The sequence below is a fragment of the Papaver somniferum genome, chromosome 7 (assembly GCF_003573695.1).
Source record: "Papaver somniferum cultivar HN1 chromosome 7, ASM357369v1, whole genome shotgun sequence".
NCBI lineage: Eukaryota > Viridiplantae > Streptophyta > Magnoliopsida > Ranunculales > Papaveraceae > Papaver > Papaver somniferum.
In genome coordinates, this window is record NC_039364.1 from 15566562 (window position 1) to 15586543 (window position 19982).

General features: G+C 36.3%; 1 protein-coding gene across 1 annotated transcript; it reads right to left on the reverse strand.

Annotated features, from left to right (window-relative positions):
• Positions 1 to 18536: 18536 nt before the first annotated feature.
• Positions 18537 to 19076, reverse strand: LOC113294205 (uncharacterized mitochondrial protein AtMg00810-like). The gene has a single exon (XM_026542612.1). It carries the CDS (start codon positions 19074 to 19076, stop codon positions 18537 to 18539), a length of 540 nt encoding a protein of 179 aa, XP_026398397.1.
• Positions 19077 to 19982: the final 906 nt, after the last annotated feature.

A 19982-nucleotide genomic window follows, 5' to 3' on the forward strand; every position in this document is an offset into this window, starting at 1 on the left:
GTCCTGGAGTTGCACCGATACTTGTAGCAGAAACTAGTAGAGGCACGTATGAGATACGCTGACCTAAAGGCAATATTGCCTGCTACTCCTCTTGCAGAGAGATTCTATAGCAGTTGGAAAGTCACCTCCAGGATACAACAACTGATAGTACCCCTCAATATAGCATACAAAGAGAGTACTCTAAGAGCTTGGCAGAGATGTATGAAGATACAAAAACAGTAGCAAAAGTAAATGAAAGAGGAAGAAGTTATTTTTCTGTTTTTCAAGTGAGTTAAAACACTTCCTTATATACTGTTTGAAAGAAATTGCCCGTTACAAATAAGAGAGGAAAGATTCTCACGCATGGACAACCTTTTTTCAGAAAACAGCTTTGTTAGACACAACTTTGCTTCTGTCAGTCAAAACACTTTTACTTTAAGCAGAAAAAAACAGCAAGATAGAACCTACAACCCACACCCGAACCCGAACCCGATCGACCGGAAGGCGACGTGCGTGCTTCGGTGCGAAGGACCGCGTGTACGGGAAAGGCAACCTTGCCATAGTCTAAGTCTTCCCCCTCACACAAAAGTGTGTAGACCCAAAGGGCCATGCCCTTTAGGCAAAACCCATGGTATTTCAGTCTAAAACTCTTAAGATTTTAGTCTATGTGGGACTATTGTTTTATCTATTCAAATGAAAAAACAACTAGTGGGCAATAGGTTTAGGGATCAAGTCAAGGTCTATGCTTTTTCAAACCCTGTTTTTTCTAACACTCTCCTCTGTCATTCTTCTTGATCTCTATTTGAAAGACGAAATCACCATCTCTTAGAATCCATCTTACTTCTCCTTTTTTGCAATTTTTAGAGATTATTCGATCTAAAATGTTTTTGATCCCTTCACCAATTGAAAGTAATAATAAAACCCAGAATCGAAGACTCTTTCTGCCTTTCTCTTCGATTTTGATCCCATCTTTTTTACCTACTTTTACCTTGGTGATATCGAAAGATTTCCAATCTACCTGAAAGATTTCCCGGTTACTGGCTTGAATTTCCATTCTGAGTTGACTCGAAGATTCGCCGATCTCAGACTTTGTCTCACCTACTTTCTCTCACCTGATCAATGAATTTGTGTTAGTTAAAATTTATAATAATTATTAGGTTTCTTACAAAGTAAAAACCAAGAAAGGTGCAGTTTGAAGATATTTTTAAACTGAGCGGATGGGTGTGATGTAAGTGGACACATGATATTTATGTATGAGGGGATGCACAATGAAGATAAACACCGATAGGGTTAATCTATCTTACAAAAACAAACGGTTTTTGTAAAATCTGATGGTTGTTGATTCGTTTTTTAGTTTGATCTACGACCACCATTTGCTTTCAAAGTTTAGAAAGTTGAGAGACAAATCGAACCCATGTTTAACGCCCCATCCAACCATCCAACCGTCCAGATTCATGCATCTATTATAGTCTCTCCATCGTTTATCAATCCCATTCATATCAGCACCAATTTAGTGCCCGTTGTCAAAGAAATAGGTTCTTTCTCTCGTCGTTTATCAAACCCCATTAATGTTGTTTCTCCCTTCAACAAGCACCAATCCGGCCAGCTAAAATTCGAGTTATTTCTCCCTTCAATTTCCTTACGTTACTTACCATGGATTCTCGTTGTCAGAAATAGGTTTTACTACGCCCTCTCCATCAATTGTTCATGCGTTACGAAAAGAAAAAGTCCCCCATTAACAGCTCTCTAATTTCTACTATCAATCCCTTCGACTACATAAACATCAAAAGAGGGACGGTTATCTTCTAAAGGTTCTCGGTATGTTTCTAAACCCCTGTAAGTTTCAGTTTGGGTATTTTTTCTTTGTTTTAACTCTTTTGTTTTGATTTAGTGTTATTGGTTCAAGGTTTGTTTTTAGTTTTTTTTCTTTCACTAATTTTTCATTTGATGCTTCGATCTTACTCAATTTCCCATTTGAAGTGGAATGCTATGTTTGAAATTTAGCGCTATTTTTCTTTTCTTTCATTAACATTGTAGTTTGTTATCCGTATCAATCTTAGCGAATAATAATGATTTTTTCATCAAATGTAAATAAGGTGACTACAGCTAAAATTGAGGAGGTTGAAGTATATAGCGGAGGTGAAGGTACAATTTTTTTTATTGTTGAATGAGTTTTGGTTGGTTTTAATCTAGGTGATTCCCTGTCAGAATCAACCAACATATTAGTGGGTAGAATTCCTCATACCTGTATCTGTTTCCCACTATTATCCTTCAATTAAGGTATCACGCAACTAGCAAAAGGCCTTCATTGACTCTTTGTGATTGTTGTGCCCGCTCTTTTAGAAAATTTATGTTTAATTTTATTGATTTGTTACTCACTGGATCATCTGGATCAGGGGACATACTATATTATCAATCCTTCAAAAAATACATTTGTATATTATTTGTTTTGATTGGTTTGCTACTATATCATTGTTGTTATTCAATACTCTTACAAGTTTAATATCCCTGCACAATTATAGGTTCATATATATCTGCATACTCTCACAGCGCAGGGGATGCTGAAGATTCCTTTAGGAGGCTTGAAACACCTCTTCCCAATACTCTATATGTGTACAGGCTTTCAATGGAGTCTTCAGCTAATAATCATATTTTACTTTTATGTTCAGTTGAATTTACAGTTCACAGTACATTATCATAAAAAGTTCACCACAATATGCTTATAGTATGCTTGAAGATATTAATCGAGACATGCGTATGGTAAAGACCAGGGTTATGTAGCACTTTCGCAGATTTTCCTTAGATATTTCTACGCTTCTTGATGGATACACAATGCATGGAATGGGACATGCAGAAGTGGAACCAGATATGATTGTGTTCAGTTTTTTTTGTTGCTATTGGTACCCGAGCTTAGATGGTTCGATTTCGTCAAAAAGATTGAATGGAAGTATGGCACTACAAAAATTCATAGGATTTATGGTTACAAGGTGCTGAAAGGTCCAGCTAACATAGTAATATTCGCAAGCTTTACATAATAATTTATCTCCAGCTTATAAAAAAGGATTATCTTCTTTAGAACTTTTTTTTTAATTAGTTTGGCTCATGGACAAACATGAAGTACTGGATATTTTCGCTCTAGAATCGTCCAAGCAAATCTTTGACTCATTATCTGGGATGAAGTGGCAATGCAGAGATGTAATGAAGAACCCAACAAGTCTGTTTGGAGAAATTACCATCGTATTGGGTGTCTGCTTTAGATAGACGTTACCAATTATTCAGAAAGGATGCTCGGTGCAAATTGTAGGAGCATCGATGAGAAGATATGTACTGTTTAATAGCCTCATGATCCTAAAACTTGCAGAAAAACAATGAAGACCCATGGATTGTCAAATTTGCTGAATCTATGCTACAGGTACGTTGTTATACATTATTTATTTAGTTTGCAGCTGAATTTCCAATACTAAATCAGTTTTGCCATGTTGAATTGTCAATCTCCGTATTGGTATAATGATGAGTTTTCTTTAAGTAGTTTGTTGTTACTTGGTTGTTTAGTTAGACTCACACTTTATCTGAATCATTCAATAATTCTACTTAGCATAAACTTATGTTTGTCGTTGCTGGACTGTTTGGTCCATGCCCACACTTTTGCGTGATTGGTTACAAAATTCAACTTTGCCAAGTAAAAGTAGAATTTTTTTAGCCTAAGCTTTTGTTGTCTACTGAGTACCGAAGAAAAACTAGAAACACAGTTACTATGAAGAAAAATATTTGAATCATGGTTTCTGAAGAAACATCCAAGTAGAACAACAACACAATTAGGAAATGAACGGCATGAAACTACGAATTGAATGACTGTCCTTTCCTAATTTTTAAGTCCACAGGTGGGAACGAGTCCGGAACCAGAAATTGAACTGCCACACCTGATCGATAAGTTTACCACCATTTAACTTGGACGTAACGGTCGGGTCTCCAATAATGATGCTACGCAATATCACCACGAGTGATGGCTGTACAATGAAACCATATTGAGGGTGGAGTTGTGTGGAGACCATGTAATTTGAAGAGACAATTTTGGCTGGTGACAAGCAGGGTCAGTTGGTTTTCATCCAACAAAATTCACCATTTGATATCATTGTTAGAATTCCAAGGAGGCAGTTTTCAGTACGACACGCCTACACAATGAGTATAAACAAGTCGCAGAGCCAATCGATGAAATTTGTGGGAACATTAGCTTTGAGAAGTCCAGTTTTCGGCCATGGACAACTATATGTGTCTCTGTCAAGATGGTCAAACACCACAAGCATCAAGCTACAAATTCCAGAGAACAACGAAGGAAACAAGATGGATAATGTGGTTTATCCGGAAATGATTTTGTTGTATGCATATAAGACTATCAGTAGTGGATGTCTATGTCGTAAGAGCCATTAAAAGTTTAAGTAATTTTACATTTGAATTTTGTAATACTGTGAATTCTAAGAAAGACATGAAACAAAAATGCTATTCAATTATTGCGATATCTTATTTGATAAAGTAAAAGTTGGTAGTATGGTTTTCATAGTAGGGTATAGTTTGTTTCTAAACGTACAATTAACCGTATATCACTGTTCAAGATAAAAAGAAATTAGTGGGATTTTGCGCTTTCTGCTGCTAATGCCATTAAAAAGATTGCGCTTAAATGATCAAATGTCTTATGTTTTGAATTTTTTTCTTTTTTCTTCCCAAGATTATCTTTGTAACTCATAAGTAACTAGACATTAATCCAACAAGCACAGTCTTTTGTTGTTTGAAGTAATTCATACAAAGCTCCACAAAATCCACTCAGAAATTATAGGCACAATTAACCTAATCTTCTAAATGAAAGCAGTTCCTTATGAATAGTATATGCGTATGATATTGTCTTACTAGAGTCAAATTTAAAAATAGATTAAATATCTTTGATCAGTCTTACCAACCTAGAAAAACTTTGAATAGTCACCACACCATGAAGTAACAACCCAAAGCCGGGGCTGTTACGGCACGGGTTTATACACTAGTTGACACATATAAAGGATGGGAATTTTTAAATTAATAAATAAAGGATTTGGATACTAGAGAATGATGGAGCCGTACGGGTCGTGATACTAGATACTGGGATATCTATAAAGCAGGGCTTAATTGGAGGCCCTGGAAAAATAATTAGAGGCCTTAGATTCCTATCCCCACTTACGGGAAGAGGATAAGGGTGTCTAGATACCATGAAAAGACTAGATTATTCCAACTCTTGGGATTGTAACACATGTCAACCTATTCATTTTTTTTTTGCCGAGATTTGTATGTCGTGGTAGTGAAGTGTTTCATTGACGACTCTCAAGAGTCGTTACTATTTTAAAAACGACCCTCAATGGTCGTCATTGTTTCATTGACGACCGTCAGCAGTCGTTAATGATTGAAAAACGACCCTCAACAGTCGTTAATGATTGAAAAACAACAGTCATTGTTTGAATGACGACTCTAAACGGTCGTTATTGCATATAAAAGGATCGTTATTTTCTCCAAAGGGTCGTCATGGTCTTATTCAATACTGTTACGACCCTTTAATGTATTTCCGCCATTAATAACTCTCCGAAGATAATAACGACTCTTTTACATGGGTTAACGACTGTTTAGAGTCGTCCATGAAACAAGGACGACTCTTGAGGGTCGTTTTTGAAATAGTAACGACTCTTGAGAGTCGTCAATGAAACACTTCACCTCCATGACGATTTTTCATACAAATCTCGGCAAAAAAAGTTTAAAAAAAATTAAAAAAGAAAAGAAATTGTAAACAAAAAATTTGAAAAAATAAAGGTTAAAATCAAATTAAGTAAGATTAACAACTAATCAACTCAATTAAAAAATGAGATAAGAGATAACCCCCAATTACTATTTTATGACCTTTTTTATCATGTAGCTAGGGGTCCCCAATTATTTTCCAGGACCCCAATTCAGCCCTGCTATAAAGGATCACTTGAATAATAAACTTCAAATACCTTCTATGCATATGAAAGTTGTTTTTATGCAAAAGCACGTCTTAATATATATGTCCTGTCATTGCAAGTTCAATTGAACTTTCTAATAGTTGTGCAGCAAGAGTATCTTTCAATTTCGACGTCCAAGTTATATTAGTCTTAAGTAACAACAAGAGCTAAAGAGTTGTACTTGCACAATTTCGAGTATCCTTCTGCGTATGATAAACTTATGCCCACTAGTTTTCATTGATTAAAAAAAATCAAATGTTGCGGACACAAAATATCATTGATTAAATGAAAAAAATTACGGAAGCCTACTCTTATCAGAGCCAGGTTTCAATCCTGGGACCTGTGGGTTATGGGCCCACCACGCTTCCGCTGTCAAATGTTGGCGTCAGCGCCGTTCCATACTCTCTGTATTACTACTGCTGTAGTTATGCAATACTACAATGCTGAAAATACATCCCGTCATGCCGCCCATTGTCTTTCATCATGTATATATTCTCTTACTTCGACTGCTACTAGTTACTAGTTAACGCTTCTTTAAGGCAGCATCTAGACTAGAACAAAATTATCCAATTCACTTTCAAAGACTCGCCTCTTAGTCATGTCAGCCCTTGAACTTTAAATTATTCAATCAACCCCTTATATATCTTGGTATGGCAGTGTTTGTTTTTCTATTTTAATAGGAATTAACAGGAAAGATGAATTTATACTGCTTAATGAATAGAGTTGAAAAAAGATAAATCTGCTTGTACACCCATCAGCTGGGTTGCACCAATACCGCCACGGGTGTCCGCCACACCCGTGTTTCCGTGTTTCCAATACGGCAAATTTAAAAAACCATGATACGGCGCAACACCGGTAGGCATAAATATCGTTAATTTTTAAAGATATGTAAACATATAAACAGGGCATAATTTCAATGTCGATTCAAAATATATAACAAAAGTTCAATTAGATTTTCAGTTTTGATCTTATACTTACAAAAAGCTTATAAAAAAAGCATGAAGTGATCATGTATACCAGTGGCAGTGGTACTTACAAAAAAGTCATACAAAAAAACCTGAACTGGCCATGTACAGTCAGTAGACAATTTAGCACAAAATATTACTAATGATGAGATTGCAGCTGGTACTAGTCTTCACCAGTTGCATCCTCTTCATCAAAATTAAAAGGTTGTAAATCAGGTTCATCTAAAGATAATACTGCATCCTCAAGTGCAGAAGGTCCTTCCATGTTAAGGTTTTCTCCTAATGCATCCCAATGCCTTGTCGGTCCAACCTTGTAATCTTCTCCTTGTCTGCTTAGAAGTCTTAAGTTAGAATGCACATACACAAGGCTTTCAGCTCGTTCGGATGTCAACCTATTACGAAGCAAAGTTTGGATTGAGACTATGAGCCATACAATGCAGAGGAGTATTATTTTTTGTCCATCTTTTAAACAATATAATCTCTACAACATTGTAAAACTCAGAAGTATCAACATCCACTATTTTCTCTTCATGTTTAAAGATGATTGCCCTTACTTTCTCAATAGTTGAATCCCACATTTCATATACAAGATGCAAAGTAGGATCATCAGTGTCACATTTTCTTAGCATATTCACAATAGGATCAGTTAACTCAACTATATAATCCACCTTGTCCCACCACGTCTCACTGAGAATACATTCTCTTATCTTACTTGCTTTTTCCACAACATCTCTATCTCTATAAGTTTTCCAATGATCAGACATAACTAAAAATTGTAAAGCTTGTCTTACCTTTTGAAAACGCGCCAACAGCTGAAGAGTAGATGCAAACCGAGTTTCCGCCACTCCCAACAATTTCAATCCAGAAAAATTCATGAAGATATTTAAAGCCATTGTATGGTTAACAATAAAATTTCTAATCAATTTCGCATCAGCTTCAATTTCTGCAATCCATTTGCAACTCTCATAAATTCTAATTGTTTCTGCATTACTTGGAGGAGCTGGTGGCTTGGAAGGAACAGTCGGGGAACATATATTCCTCAATGCTAAATTAAGCGTATGAACCACACATGGTGTCCAAAAGATATGAGGATATTTTTCTTCAACCAATAATCCTGCTGCCCTACAAACTGGTGCATTGTCAGTGACAATTTGTACTACTTTATTTGGTCCTACATCCTCGATTACACTTATGAACAAAGCACCCATGTATTCAGCATCTTTGTACTCTCCACTTGCATCGACTGCCCTTATAAACACTCCACCACTTTGTGAAACAGCCATGAAATTTATAAGAGGTCTTCTTTGAACATCAGTCCATCCATCCGACACAATTGAAACACCGGTTCTACTCCACGATGCTTTGACTGGAGTTAATTGCTTCTCTATATTTGCCATTTCTTTAGCAAGAGAAGTGTTCCTTAGCGTGTTGTAAGAAGGAGTGTAACCCGTTAAATTGTGCGATGCAGCATATTCAAACGCGTCTCTGAAATATGGAGATCTTGCGAGATTAAAAGCCAATGCGGATGCATAAAATGCTCTAGATATCTTACAATCTAAAATCTCTCTCTCTTTTAAATTCCATGCTTTCCCAATTGTGGTCTCTTGCAATCTTCTCTTTTTGGCAGCTATGCTTTCTTCACCAGAATCACCACTAGGTAAAGGAATAGAGTTTGCTATAACTGACGCACTTGAACTTTCCTTCCTAACATCAGCAAGATCACTTTCTTTCTGAAGCCTTCTTAATAATGATATATCTCCTTGAACTTTACTGCATAAAAAAACCCCTTGCTTTTTAATTAGCAACAGATGACCCTTAACCCTTGAATAAGATCCCTTAAAAGGTTTTGAACAAAACTTGCATTCCATATCCCAATTTCCGCCCCCACTTTTACTCCTACAGAGTTTGTTAACATACTTCCATAATGGTGCATCTAAGTTTTCTGACATTACTACAACAACAAAAGACTAAGTAGCTTAGCTTGTTTACCGGTGCTAGTACAGATTCATGAGTGATGGAATATGGTGAAGAAGAAGAAGAAGAAGAATAGAGATTGATTTTTTATGGAACACAACAAATAGATCTGGTTTTTCAGATTTCATCTCAGTCAAAGATATTTATTATCTTTGGAACCATCGATTGCTAATATGTGCCGACGATGACAACCACACAGCTGTAATATGGGCTAACATACACGTTTTACCAAGTTTTACCTCCCTTGAAAGTAGGTGATCGTTACAACAAATAGATCCTGCCTTATTTTTGGAGTATTGCCGTATGTGGCTGTGTCCATACGGCCGGACACACGATACGGCGACCCAATGGGCGTATTGGTGCAACCCAGCCCATCAGCACTTTGGAATATCATCTATCACATAATGTAAAGACTACTCTTCAATCATGCTAATTGTAATCAACTTGACAACTTCTTTTCTTTCATCTACTTTATAGATGACATTCTGGAAATTACTTTCCAAGTGTATATTCCTAATTCCTTTCTGCTGTGCCCATTGAATTGCATCCAGAAGTGGCATTGCCTCCAGAAGTTTTTGTTGGTTTTAATGTAGCTCCATCACTGGTACCTGAAACATTACAGAGAATTAGTCCCAACTCTTACCTGCTTTTTTGATACTTCCAAATGGGTGCATCAAAGTTAATTTCTGAAAAGGGTCAATTGGCCTTTTGAGAACTAATTTCCTGCATGTTTTGGGATGCTCTGTTACGTTATTTGGAGAGTTCATACAATTCCCATATTGGTTTCTTATTAGCTTGACAATATTTCATATGTTAGGCTGGATACTAGCAAATATATGTGAGCCCCTAGCATTCCATGTGTACCAAAGAACCACTATTATAGCTGAATATCACCTGTAATTTGACTGTTAGAAGCATTGTTATCAGACCATCAGATCCGATCTAGGTTTCAAAATCTACATTTGGGGTACTGTGATCAAGATTCATTGTCTATACCGTCCACCCCCACTATCAATGTTACACTCAATAAAAGGATGCTCCATATTAGCAATACCATTACAAGTTCACTACACACCTGGACTTCCTAAAACAGTTCCAGTAGAAAATGCATAATGATAAGAGTTCTGTGAAGCAGCTTATGATGCAAAGTTAAAGCTTTTAGCCTCATTCTTTTGCGTTTCTTAAGAATCTAACTATAGCTTCTATGTTGCAGATCACGATAATGTCTGAGTTAAAAATAAAATATCGGAACCCTTATCTCATCAAGAAATGAAAAAAAAAAAAACAATGAAAAATATGTATTGATGCCTCTGTTGTCAGACAGACTCGACGTCATCCCACACCCTCCTAGAGTTAAAAAATAAAACTTTAAAACTAACTGAAACTCAGGGTTAAACAGTACGTAAAAACTGATACAACTGTGAAAGTAGGCATTAAATTGTTTTGTTTCCACATATTATCCATCCTCATTTTGGATTCCACATACTTACTCGATTCCGATGAATAACACGAAACAAATTACCAAAGAATGCATCACGTTCTGAGATTGCAATTACATCAGATGGCCAACAAAATACGTATTAAAAAATCAATATTATTTGAAAGAAGAAAACTGCCATAAACATGAGAATGATGACATAAAAACAGATTAACAGTAATTTCGTATAATATTCATTAAGATAATGTTAAAAGGTTTATGCAATCCCAAGTCCAACTTGATACCAATAATATAAATATTGTATATAATCTTATTCAGAAGCCCATTGAAGCTTACCGGTTAACGGTGTATCCCTGGGAACTCATCATGGTAGCAGCTTAGTCGTCCAATTATGGCTTCCTGTCTCCTCAATTTCAGCTGATTCAATATTTTTATATCTTCTTCTCCTAATTCTTTTATCGAAACCAAGGTGTTCTTGTGCGGGATTACTTGATTAATTTGACGATTCCATGTATCCAACAAATCCACAAGCTTTGTCGAGGTTAAATCTTTTGGATCGTAAATACTGAGACAGCTATCATTGAAAGATAAAACACCACCACTCTTAGTCAAGGCGAATGGTTGCCTTTTGAAAAGCTGAAATTCTTTACTCCAACCAAATCGTTTCATGCCAAGATTATCATTCTTCTCTTTATATAACCATACATCATCATGTGTGTCTATTGCGGCATAGCTTATAGCACAATATAAAACGCCTCCAAACTCCCTTAGAGTATAATGATTCCCCCAACTGAGGTGTGGCCTAGGTGGTGGGAAAATAGGTTCACGGAACTTTTCCACAGTCAAATCTAAGATCAATATCCTATCTCCTATATTATCCATCCAATGAAGAGCTCCGTTTGCATAAACACCAGGTTCAGAGTAATATGTAAATTCCAACTTCCCAACATTTCTCCACCCGTTGCCGCTGCCAAGAGTGTGTATACCATAACCTGTAGAAACCAGGTTCTCCCGAAAAGCTATACAGTTGGACAACTTTAGACTCATTAGTTGAAGCTAGGTAACCAAATCCGCACGAATAATAACTAAACCGATCATCAGAATCTCTCTTAATTTTCGGAAGTATAACGCATTCTCTGGTTATGGAGTTGAAAATACTGTAATCATGATACAGACAATCATACAGGCAGACTAAACCATTAAATGAACCAAGAATCATCAAATGGAGGGTTTATGTTGATCCTTCTAATACTGTGAAGAGGTGTCTCATCATCATTCTTCTCATTATACTCAAAATAGTAAAGTTCCTCCTCAAATTTAACAAGGAAACTTAACTTAACAGAATCAAAATCATCGCGCCGAGTTAAATACATTTGATAGAACAACGGATGATGAGAAACAAGATCTCTCCATTGTTTGGATACTGATTTGCAGCATAGAATCGATTCAGCGAGCCGCGAGTTATAACCTCAAAGGTGTCACTATCCATATACAAAAACTCCAACAAAACAAATTGTTCACAAAAACCCCGTTTAACATAAATTGTTTATATTAGCCTTCTAGTTTAAATCACCCCAACAAAAATAAAAAACAACCCCACCTTTAATTTTAAATCACCCCAACAAAAATAAAAATCAACCCCACCATTAATTTATATTATATTATCATCACCACAAAATAACACCACCAGCAGAACCACCACTGTGCCGCCACCACTGACCATCGTCGTCGCCAAAAACAACCACTGTCAACCGCCGCTGCCGCCGTTACGGACAACCACCATCACCACCGCCGCCAACCACCACCTTCACCGCCGCCAACCACCACCGCGCCACCAGATCCACCGCCGCCAACCACCACCGCGCCACCACCTCCACCGCCACCAACCTCCACCGCCGCCAACCACCACCCCGCGCCACCGCCTCCACCACACCGCCCCGACAACCACCACCTCGCCACCACCACCGCCACCCAACACAGCGCCACCACCTCCATCCCCGAAAACCACCACCGCACCACTGCCGACCACCACCACAGACCACCATTGTCGCCAACCACCACCACCAGCAACACCACCATTATCGCCGACCACCACCACCAATCAGTCGCCACCGCCACAAAAAATGAATTTCATTGATCAATATTCAACATTATAAGAAAAAAATGATGAAACCAAACAAAAAAAATGATGAAACCAAAATTGGTTTCACCAAAACTAGATGAAACCTAATTAGGTTTCATCATTTTTCCACATATTGTCATTTCGCCAACACAGCTTTAATGATGAAACCAAACCAAAATAAACTAGGCAAAAATGACCAAAACTAGATAAAACCTAATTAGGTTTCATCATTTTTCCACATATTGTCATTTCGCCAACACAGCTTCAATGATGAAACCAAACCAAAATAAATTAGGCAAAAATGATGAAACCAAAGTTGGTTTCACCAAAACTAGCTGAAACCGAAATTGGTTTCATCATTTTTCCACATATTTTCATTTCACCAACACAAACTTCAATGATGAATTGAACCTGCCAATAGATGAAGAAAAAACTGGTTAATAGAGGACGAATATATTTGATACTATAACGTTCCCAGGATAAGAAGCCCGCATAAACCAAAAGATTTGATTAAATATAGATAGTTGGCTTGCATAATACAATTTAATGTCTAAAGCATAATAAACTGAACACAAATTGGAGAAACTACTAATTCACAAAACAGACAATAATCTTAGCACGATAATGACATTGAAGTATATATTCAAGGAAGTTAGTCTCTCTCTACCGAATTTCTGCTTGTTTAGTGGAGCTCTGGAGCTTATGCTTCAGATATATGGATTCCTCAGTACTTAAATATTGATGGAATAGTTAGTCTATGGTAAATTTCTAATGTCGTAAAACTTCAAGTGATACTGTAAACAGAAGGCAACCCTATACCCGGATAGAATCTCTTACTATAGTACCCAATAAGGCATGAATCCTGCAAAGACGTGACTAAGAACTACGGCATTTTTCAAAAGAAATGATGCAGAAAACAACATCAACGATTTTATACATGATGGAGCAGTGACGGACCTCATTGCATATGCAGGAATTGTTTATTAAGTATAAAGCATCTTTGGCAAGGAGAAGTTCAAAATTTATGCCTAACTACTATTATTTTCTGAAATTCATAGATTAGTATCTAGCAATTCAATCCACAATAATATGTACAGACTTAAACAACAAATTTCTTATTAGGAAGTGGTTAAATTATGATCAGGTTACATGTATTACCTTAAGGGATAAAATCCCACTTCCTCTGCAACAAAAACTAAACCACCAGATAACCCTCTTCATACATCTCCACGATCAATCAATCAAATCCACCATGGTTTTCCTTCTCGGAAACCTCTATGGAAACCTCAGTATCATCGCATCCTCAATCTGGATAGGTAAATGAGTTTCCTATACCCGGATAGAAACTCCTGCCTTTGTAATGTCGTGACCGTTCCGTAGAATCTCTCCAGCTGAAGGATTTGAGAAACAAGCTAACATTCTTAAGAAAGTGGATTTTCCTGCACCATTTGCTCCTGTTAACACGATTGCACCTCCGTCATGGACTGATGCATTAATATTTCGAAGAATTAGTTGGGCATTTCTCATGCATGAGACATTGTTTAGCAGCATTCTAGGAAGTGGTGGTTTTCTTATAAACATTTTAACTCCAAAACGTCATCAACCTAAAAAAGTAAAACACACAAATTGAGAATGAAAACATAAAAAACACAAAACCCCAACTCAGAAATCAAATTCCCTAAAAAATCCAATACAATTGAAAACACAAACCCCAAACTCAGTAAATCAGATTCCCTTAGAACTTCAAAACAAATGATGAAAACACCAGTCAACAATTTATATTTCAAAATTGAACAACGTCATAGTATAATGAATCCAATTACTTCAAAAGAACAACACAAATTAAAGATGATGGAAACCAAAATTGGTTTCACCAAAACTAGATGAAACCGAAATTGGTTTCATCATTTTTCCACATATTTTCATTTCACCAACACAAACTTCCAAGTCTGTGTCCGTAACTTTTATAAGTTAATTAACCTAAACACATCAAATTCTCAACAACTAAAATTTCTATTTCATTTCTATCAACAACTGAAATGTCTATTTCATCTCCATTAAAAGAATTCATCATCAGTTCACTCCATAATATCTCAAGCCATCACCTTCATCATATTTGTAGCTTCATAATCCCTGCAACTCATCATAACCTAAACTAATAATCACAACTATCAACTGCAGTTTCAAGGACATCTATAACTCTATTAATTGATATACTACATCTTAGTAAATATCTTTCTAGGTCCAAAACCCATTTACCAAACAGCACCAACAACTCAATCTTCTAATTTGTTAAGAAACAAAACAATCTCTTCCACTATTTCAACTTAAAATCAGACCCCTCTTCTTAACTCATCAGAGATTCAAATTCATCAACATCCTTTTCTCAATCATCTCCTTCTTAATCAAACCCCTCTCCCTAAATTTTGTAGATAGATCAATATCAAAAAAGAAACCTAGTTTCTTAATTTAGGGAAGATTATAAACCATAATTCTCTACGAAATTAACATTAAACTTCATACTACCATCTCTACTTCAAATCAGAACAAACTCACTTTAATTCTAACAAACCATTGAGATTTAATAAAAAAGAATCAATCAAAACAGAAACCCTAAATTTGACCTCCGATTTACCTTTTCTGTGAATTCTGATTTCAGTAATCGATTCAACAACATCACTCTCAATCAAAGCAAAATTAAACTACAGAGATACGAATTACAATGAAGAATTAAAGAGGTTTGATGCACTAACCCCTTTTTAAGAACCACGATCTAGATTTAACCCTCTTTCTCAACTATTACGGAGAAGAAAACCAAATTTTGAAGACGAAATTGATGCTGGTGGTGACGTAGGTGTTGCTGCTTGTGGTGACGGAGGTGTTGCTGCTGGCGGTGATGGCGGTGGGGAGAAGGAGACGGAAGAAAGAAGAAAATGTATAAAGGGTATGTTTGGATTTTTATAAAATAAAAAAAAACTAAATTTACTCATTATAATTTGAAGTGGGGTTTTTGTGCCACTTTTTAGTCAAGTGGTTTTTATTTATTAAAGATAATATGACTGGATTTTTTACTCCATAAGTTTCGTCACCTTGGTGTTTTATGACTAGTTTTGTAGAAGAAATATACTTAATCTTAATTCTAGGGTTTGAAGAAATTGGGATTTTGTCGTGGAGAGATTCAGAGAGTGTTCTTTTTATACCAATGGAAAGGAATGTTTGTTTACTTATATAGGATTCTCGGACGGGTTAAGAGTGCACCGAGTTGCCTAAACCAGTACAGTATAGCGGAGTCCGGCCCAATTACAGTCAGAGGGGATACTTTCAACTATTTTTCTTTTGGTAAGTTCAACTACTTTTATTTAACGAAGGGGAAAAAAACCTTTCCTCAGCTGGTTTTAGTGCTTTGGCGCTTGCTGCACCTGTTGCAATTTGTTGGACTATATGGATGCACCCGAAGAAGCTTATCTTCGAAGATGTTATCTTCATTACTATTCAAGTGATAAAAAAGAATAAAGTCCAAGCATATTATTGGTGCAAGAACTTTGAAGCACTAAAAGGATTCACTTGGAAAACGATAATCAATTGTGGTCAATTTTTTGTTTCTGAATCTAATTTTGTGTGTAATGTGCATGTAATTGGAGTGATGATACACCCACCGAATTTAAATCTCCAGCTGTATCCCGACACTCACAGCCCCTGCGACCTGCTGGAGACAACAGGGGTAGATTTGGGCCCACCGGATATTTGTCTCATTCTGGATTTGGCGTCGGGACGCACTCTCGGTAGCTTTAACATTTCCTATGTAATTGACCTTCTTCTTTTAATTTTAACATAAAATTGGTCAATTAACCTAATAACGATAATTTTTGGGTGAAAAAGACATGTAAAATTTGATATTGATTAAATGGACGAGAACGTAAAAACTGTCTGATTGTAACACAGTTTCATCGTACCAATTTTCAAATACCTTTTCCTATTTTTAATATACATCATGAACATCCAGTTTCACCCTCACTATTTTTTAAGTTTAAGTCAGGATGAGTCCAGATTCATTCTTGCTATTTTTTTGATGTCCATTTCACCATACTAATTTTTACTCGTCCATTAAAACCATGTTTTAAAAATATTTGGGAAATTGATCCAGTTTCTCTTTAATTAATCTACCAATATTTATCGAGCGAAAAAAATCATCATTGTCGAATGAATATTGTACTGTATAGTCGAGGGAAATAGAAAAAATAAATCATTCAACTTTTTTTTAATCTTTTTAGATAATTGGGACGCCCCGGCTACGATGTGGTCGGGCCACATACTCAAAGTATGTGGCCCCTTTTATTTTTTTGATAGGTATATAAACTAAAAACCTGCCCCCTCCAAATCCCCGCAAAAATTCTTTTTTTGAGAAAAAAAGGAAATTGAAAAAGAAAAGTTAGTTAAATAGTTTTGTAACAAAATTGTTTTCAACTTTATTTTCTACTTTATATTATGTGTCAAAAAAAGAAAAGAGGCCCGGACCGCATCGTGCTGTAACTTGTGGCATCTACATGTGCATTCATACACGAACACTGACATTTTGTATAGCCTAATTTCTTATTTAGTTTTTCAAGGAAGAGAGAAACGTTATTTTATTGAATTAATAATATAAAGATTTTTCCAGAGAAGAGTGATTCAATGGCTAGAGGAGGAGGAGAAAAATGAACTCATAAAAGAAACGTTAACACGATTTTATTTGATGTGTATTTTGTTTTCTCATAGTACAATTTGACTCAAACTCGAGTCAGATAAAAAGAAGTCACCTGATCTAGTGTAATTGTGCTTAAAGAAAATCAAGTAAACAGTGCAGCAATTTGAAACATGTTTGGGCGAATTTGCGGTGCCATAGTTTTGTGTAGCGCGTTTGCTCTTTCCTTTCCGTATTCTAAAATTTGGCGCTTGTATCATTTTTGTGAGCTCTCTTCGGTGTTTTGTTTGTTAGTTCTATGGAAATCATCATCAATATGTCACCTACCCTCCTGGTCTAGCAATGAGTGACAAACCCATATGTATTTAAACTTGTCATTCAGGTTTATCCTTTACAAATATATTAACTTTCCTGTTAGTTAGTAGAAAACATAGCGAGATAAACCGCTAAGAAAATGTGTATTTCGCTAGTGCTACTCCATATTCCCGCACCAAAAAGCTTCCTCAGGTTTGGTTTCTCCATCAAATCTCCTCTCTATACTTGGCATGCATTCTCCTCAAAATGCCACATCATTCTTTGAACTTTTGAATTGGCTTTATCAGCCTCCAAAAACGAATGGATGATGCACATTGATGCATTAACACTAGCAGAAAAAAATAATTGTGGCATGTGAGAACACGTGATTGAGTTAATGATGGCAGTGCCCCGCTCCCTGGTGATATAAGGAATCTAGGATCCACTACTGACGGGAGCACACCCTACCCATGCAAAGATAAATTAGTAATAATTACACAACCCCAGTTTCTTCATTGATTGCACCCGTATGTGTTCATTTAATTCATCTTTTCTTGAAAATTTTTGATTCGGTCCTCACAAATATAGGATCGAGAAGAAGATAATTCTTATTATGATAATTTTATCAATTTTGGTTACACGACTCATGAATATATAAAGCTCAATATTACACAGCTCATGAATAGTGTCATATATACTAGGAAACAATATATTATCCTTAAATAAGGATATATAATAACGCGCCCCTTCAAGTTGGTGCATAGATATCACACATACCCAACTTGTCCAGAAAACTCAAGTATTTTTTGCTTGACACTCCATGTGTGAGAATATCTGCAAGTTGTTCTTCAGACCGAACCGATGGCAGCTCAATAATGTTGTTGTCCAGCTTCTCTTTGATGAGGAACCTTTCAACCTCCACATGTTTAGTACGATCATGCTGAACAGGATTATGAGCAATATCACGCGCAGCTTTGTTATCACAATACAGAGTAATAGGATCCTTGAGAGGAACCCGCAAATCCTTAAGGAGAAGCCTCAACCACAAAGTTTCACAAATTTCATCTGCCATACCTATGAATTCAGCCTATGCACTTGATCGTGTAACAATATTTTGTTTCTTACTTCTCCAAGTAACTAAGTTACCTCCCACAAAGGTAAAGTAGCCTGCAGTGGAACGTCTTCCATCTATTTCTCCTTCATAGTCAGAATCTGTATATGCCACAACCTTTCTATAATCTTCATTTTTAGAGAATAAAATTCCTTTTCCAGGAGCAGACTTTAAATACCTCAAAATACGTAAAACTGCATCCATGTGTTGTTCACCTGGATTTTGCATGAATTGACTAACAACACTGAGTGCATAAGCAAGATCTGTCCTTGTGTGAGATAGATACATCAATCTCCCCACAAGTCTTTGATATCTCCTTTTATCAGTAGGAACTTGATCAGGTTCAATACACAGATTTACCTTTTCTTCTAAAGGTGTATGTACTGGCTGACATGCTGACATGACCACTTCTTTTAGCAGATCAAGAACATATTTCCTTTGTGATAAGAAAATTCCTTCACCGGATCGAGAAACTTCAATCCCAAGGAAGTATTTCAATGAACCAAGATCTTTCATTTGAAATTCCTTTGATAAGTATCTTTGCAAAGATTTCCTCTCCTCTGGATCATTTCCTGTCACCATCATATCATCTACATATATGATAAGAGCATTAATTTTATCCTTCCTTTTCTTTATGAACAAAGTATGATTAGAATTACTCTGACGATATCCAAAGTTCCTCATAGATTTGGCGAATCTGCCAAACCAGGCCTTGGAGATTGTTTTAGTCCATACAATGACTTGTTTAGCTTACATACCTTCTTACCATGAGATCCTGGAACTGAAATACCAGGTGGGAGCTCCATGTAAACTTCTTCAGTTAATTCACCATGCAAGAAGGCATTCTTTACATCAAACTGCTGCAAAGGCCAATCCAAGTTTGCAGCAAGCGATAACAAGACTCGTACTGTGTTGATTTTCGATACTGGAGCAAAGGTTTCTGTATAGTCGATACCATAAGTTTGGCTGCACCCTTTAGCAACTAATCTTGCTTTATAAAATACAAGGATCATCTAATCCCAAGTATCATTCTGAAAAAGGGACCTCATTTCTTCTTCTATAGCTGCTCTCCATTTTGGATCAGCTAATGCTTCCTGCATATTTTTAGGAATAAAAACAGTAGATAGTTGATTCACAAATGCCTTATTAGCTTTAAACAAACAATGGTGAGAGACATAATGACTCATAGGGTACTTAACCTTACTAGAGATTTCAGGTTCATATCTGGGTTTAGGAATACCTCTGTTTACACGTTGTGGAAGTTGTTTCCTTGATTCTTCAAGAACATCCGTAGCAGACGATTGGTTTGGTGTTTCATCTTCTTGAGGTAACGTAGACTCTGGAATCTCTTATATCATAACCTCATCTTGAATCTCTATATCACGATCCAATACTGTACTTTATGTTTCTTCTCTTGAAGAA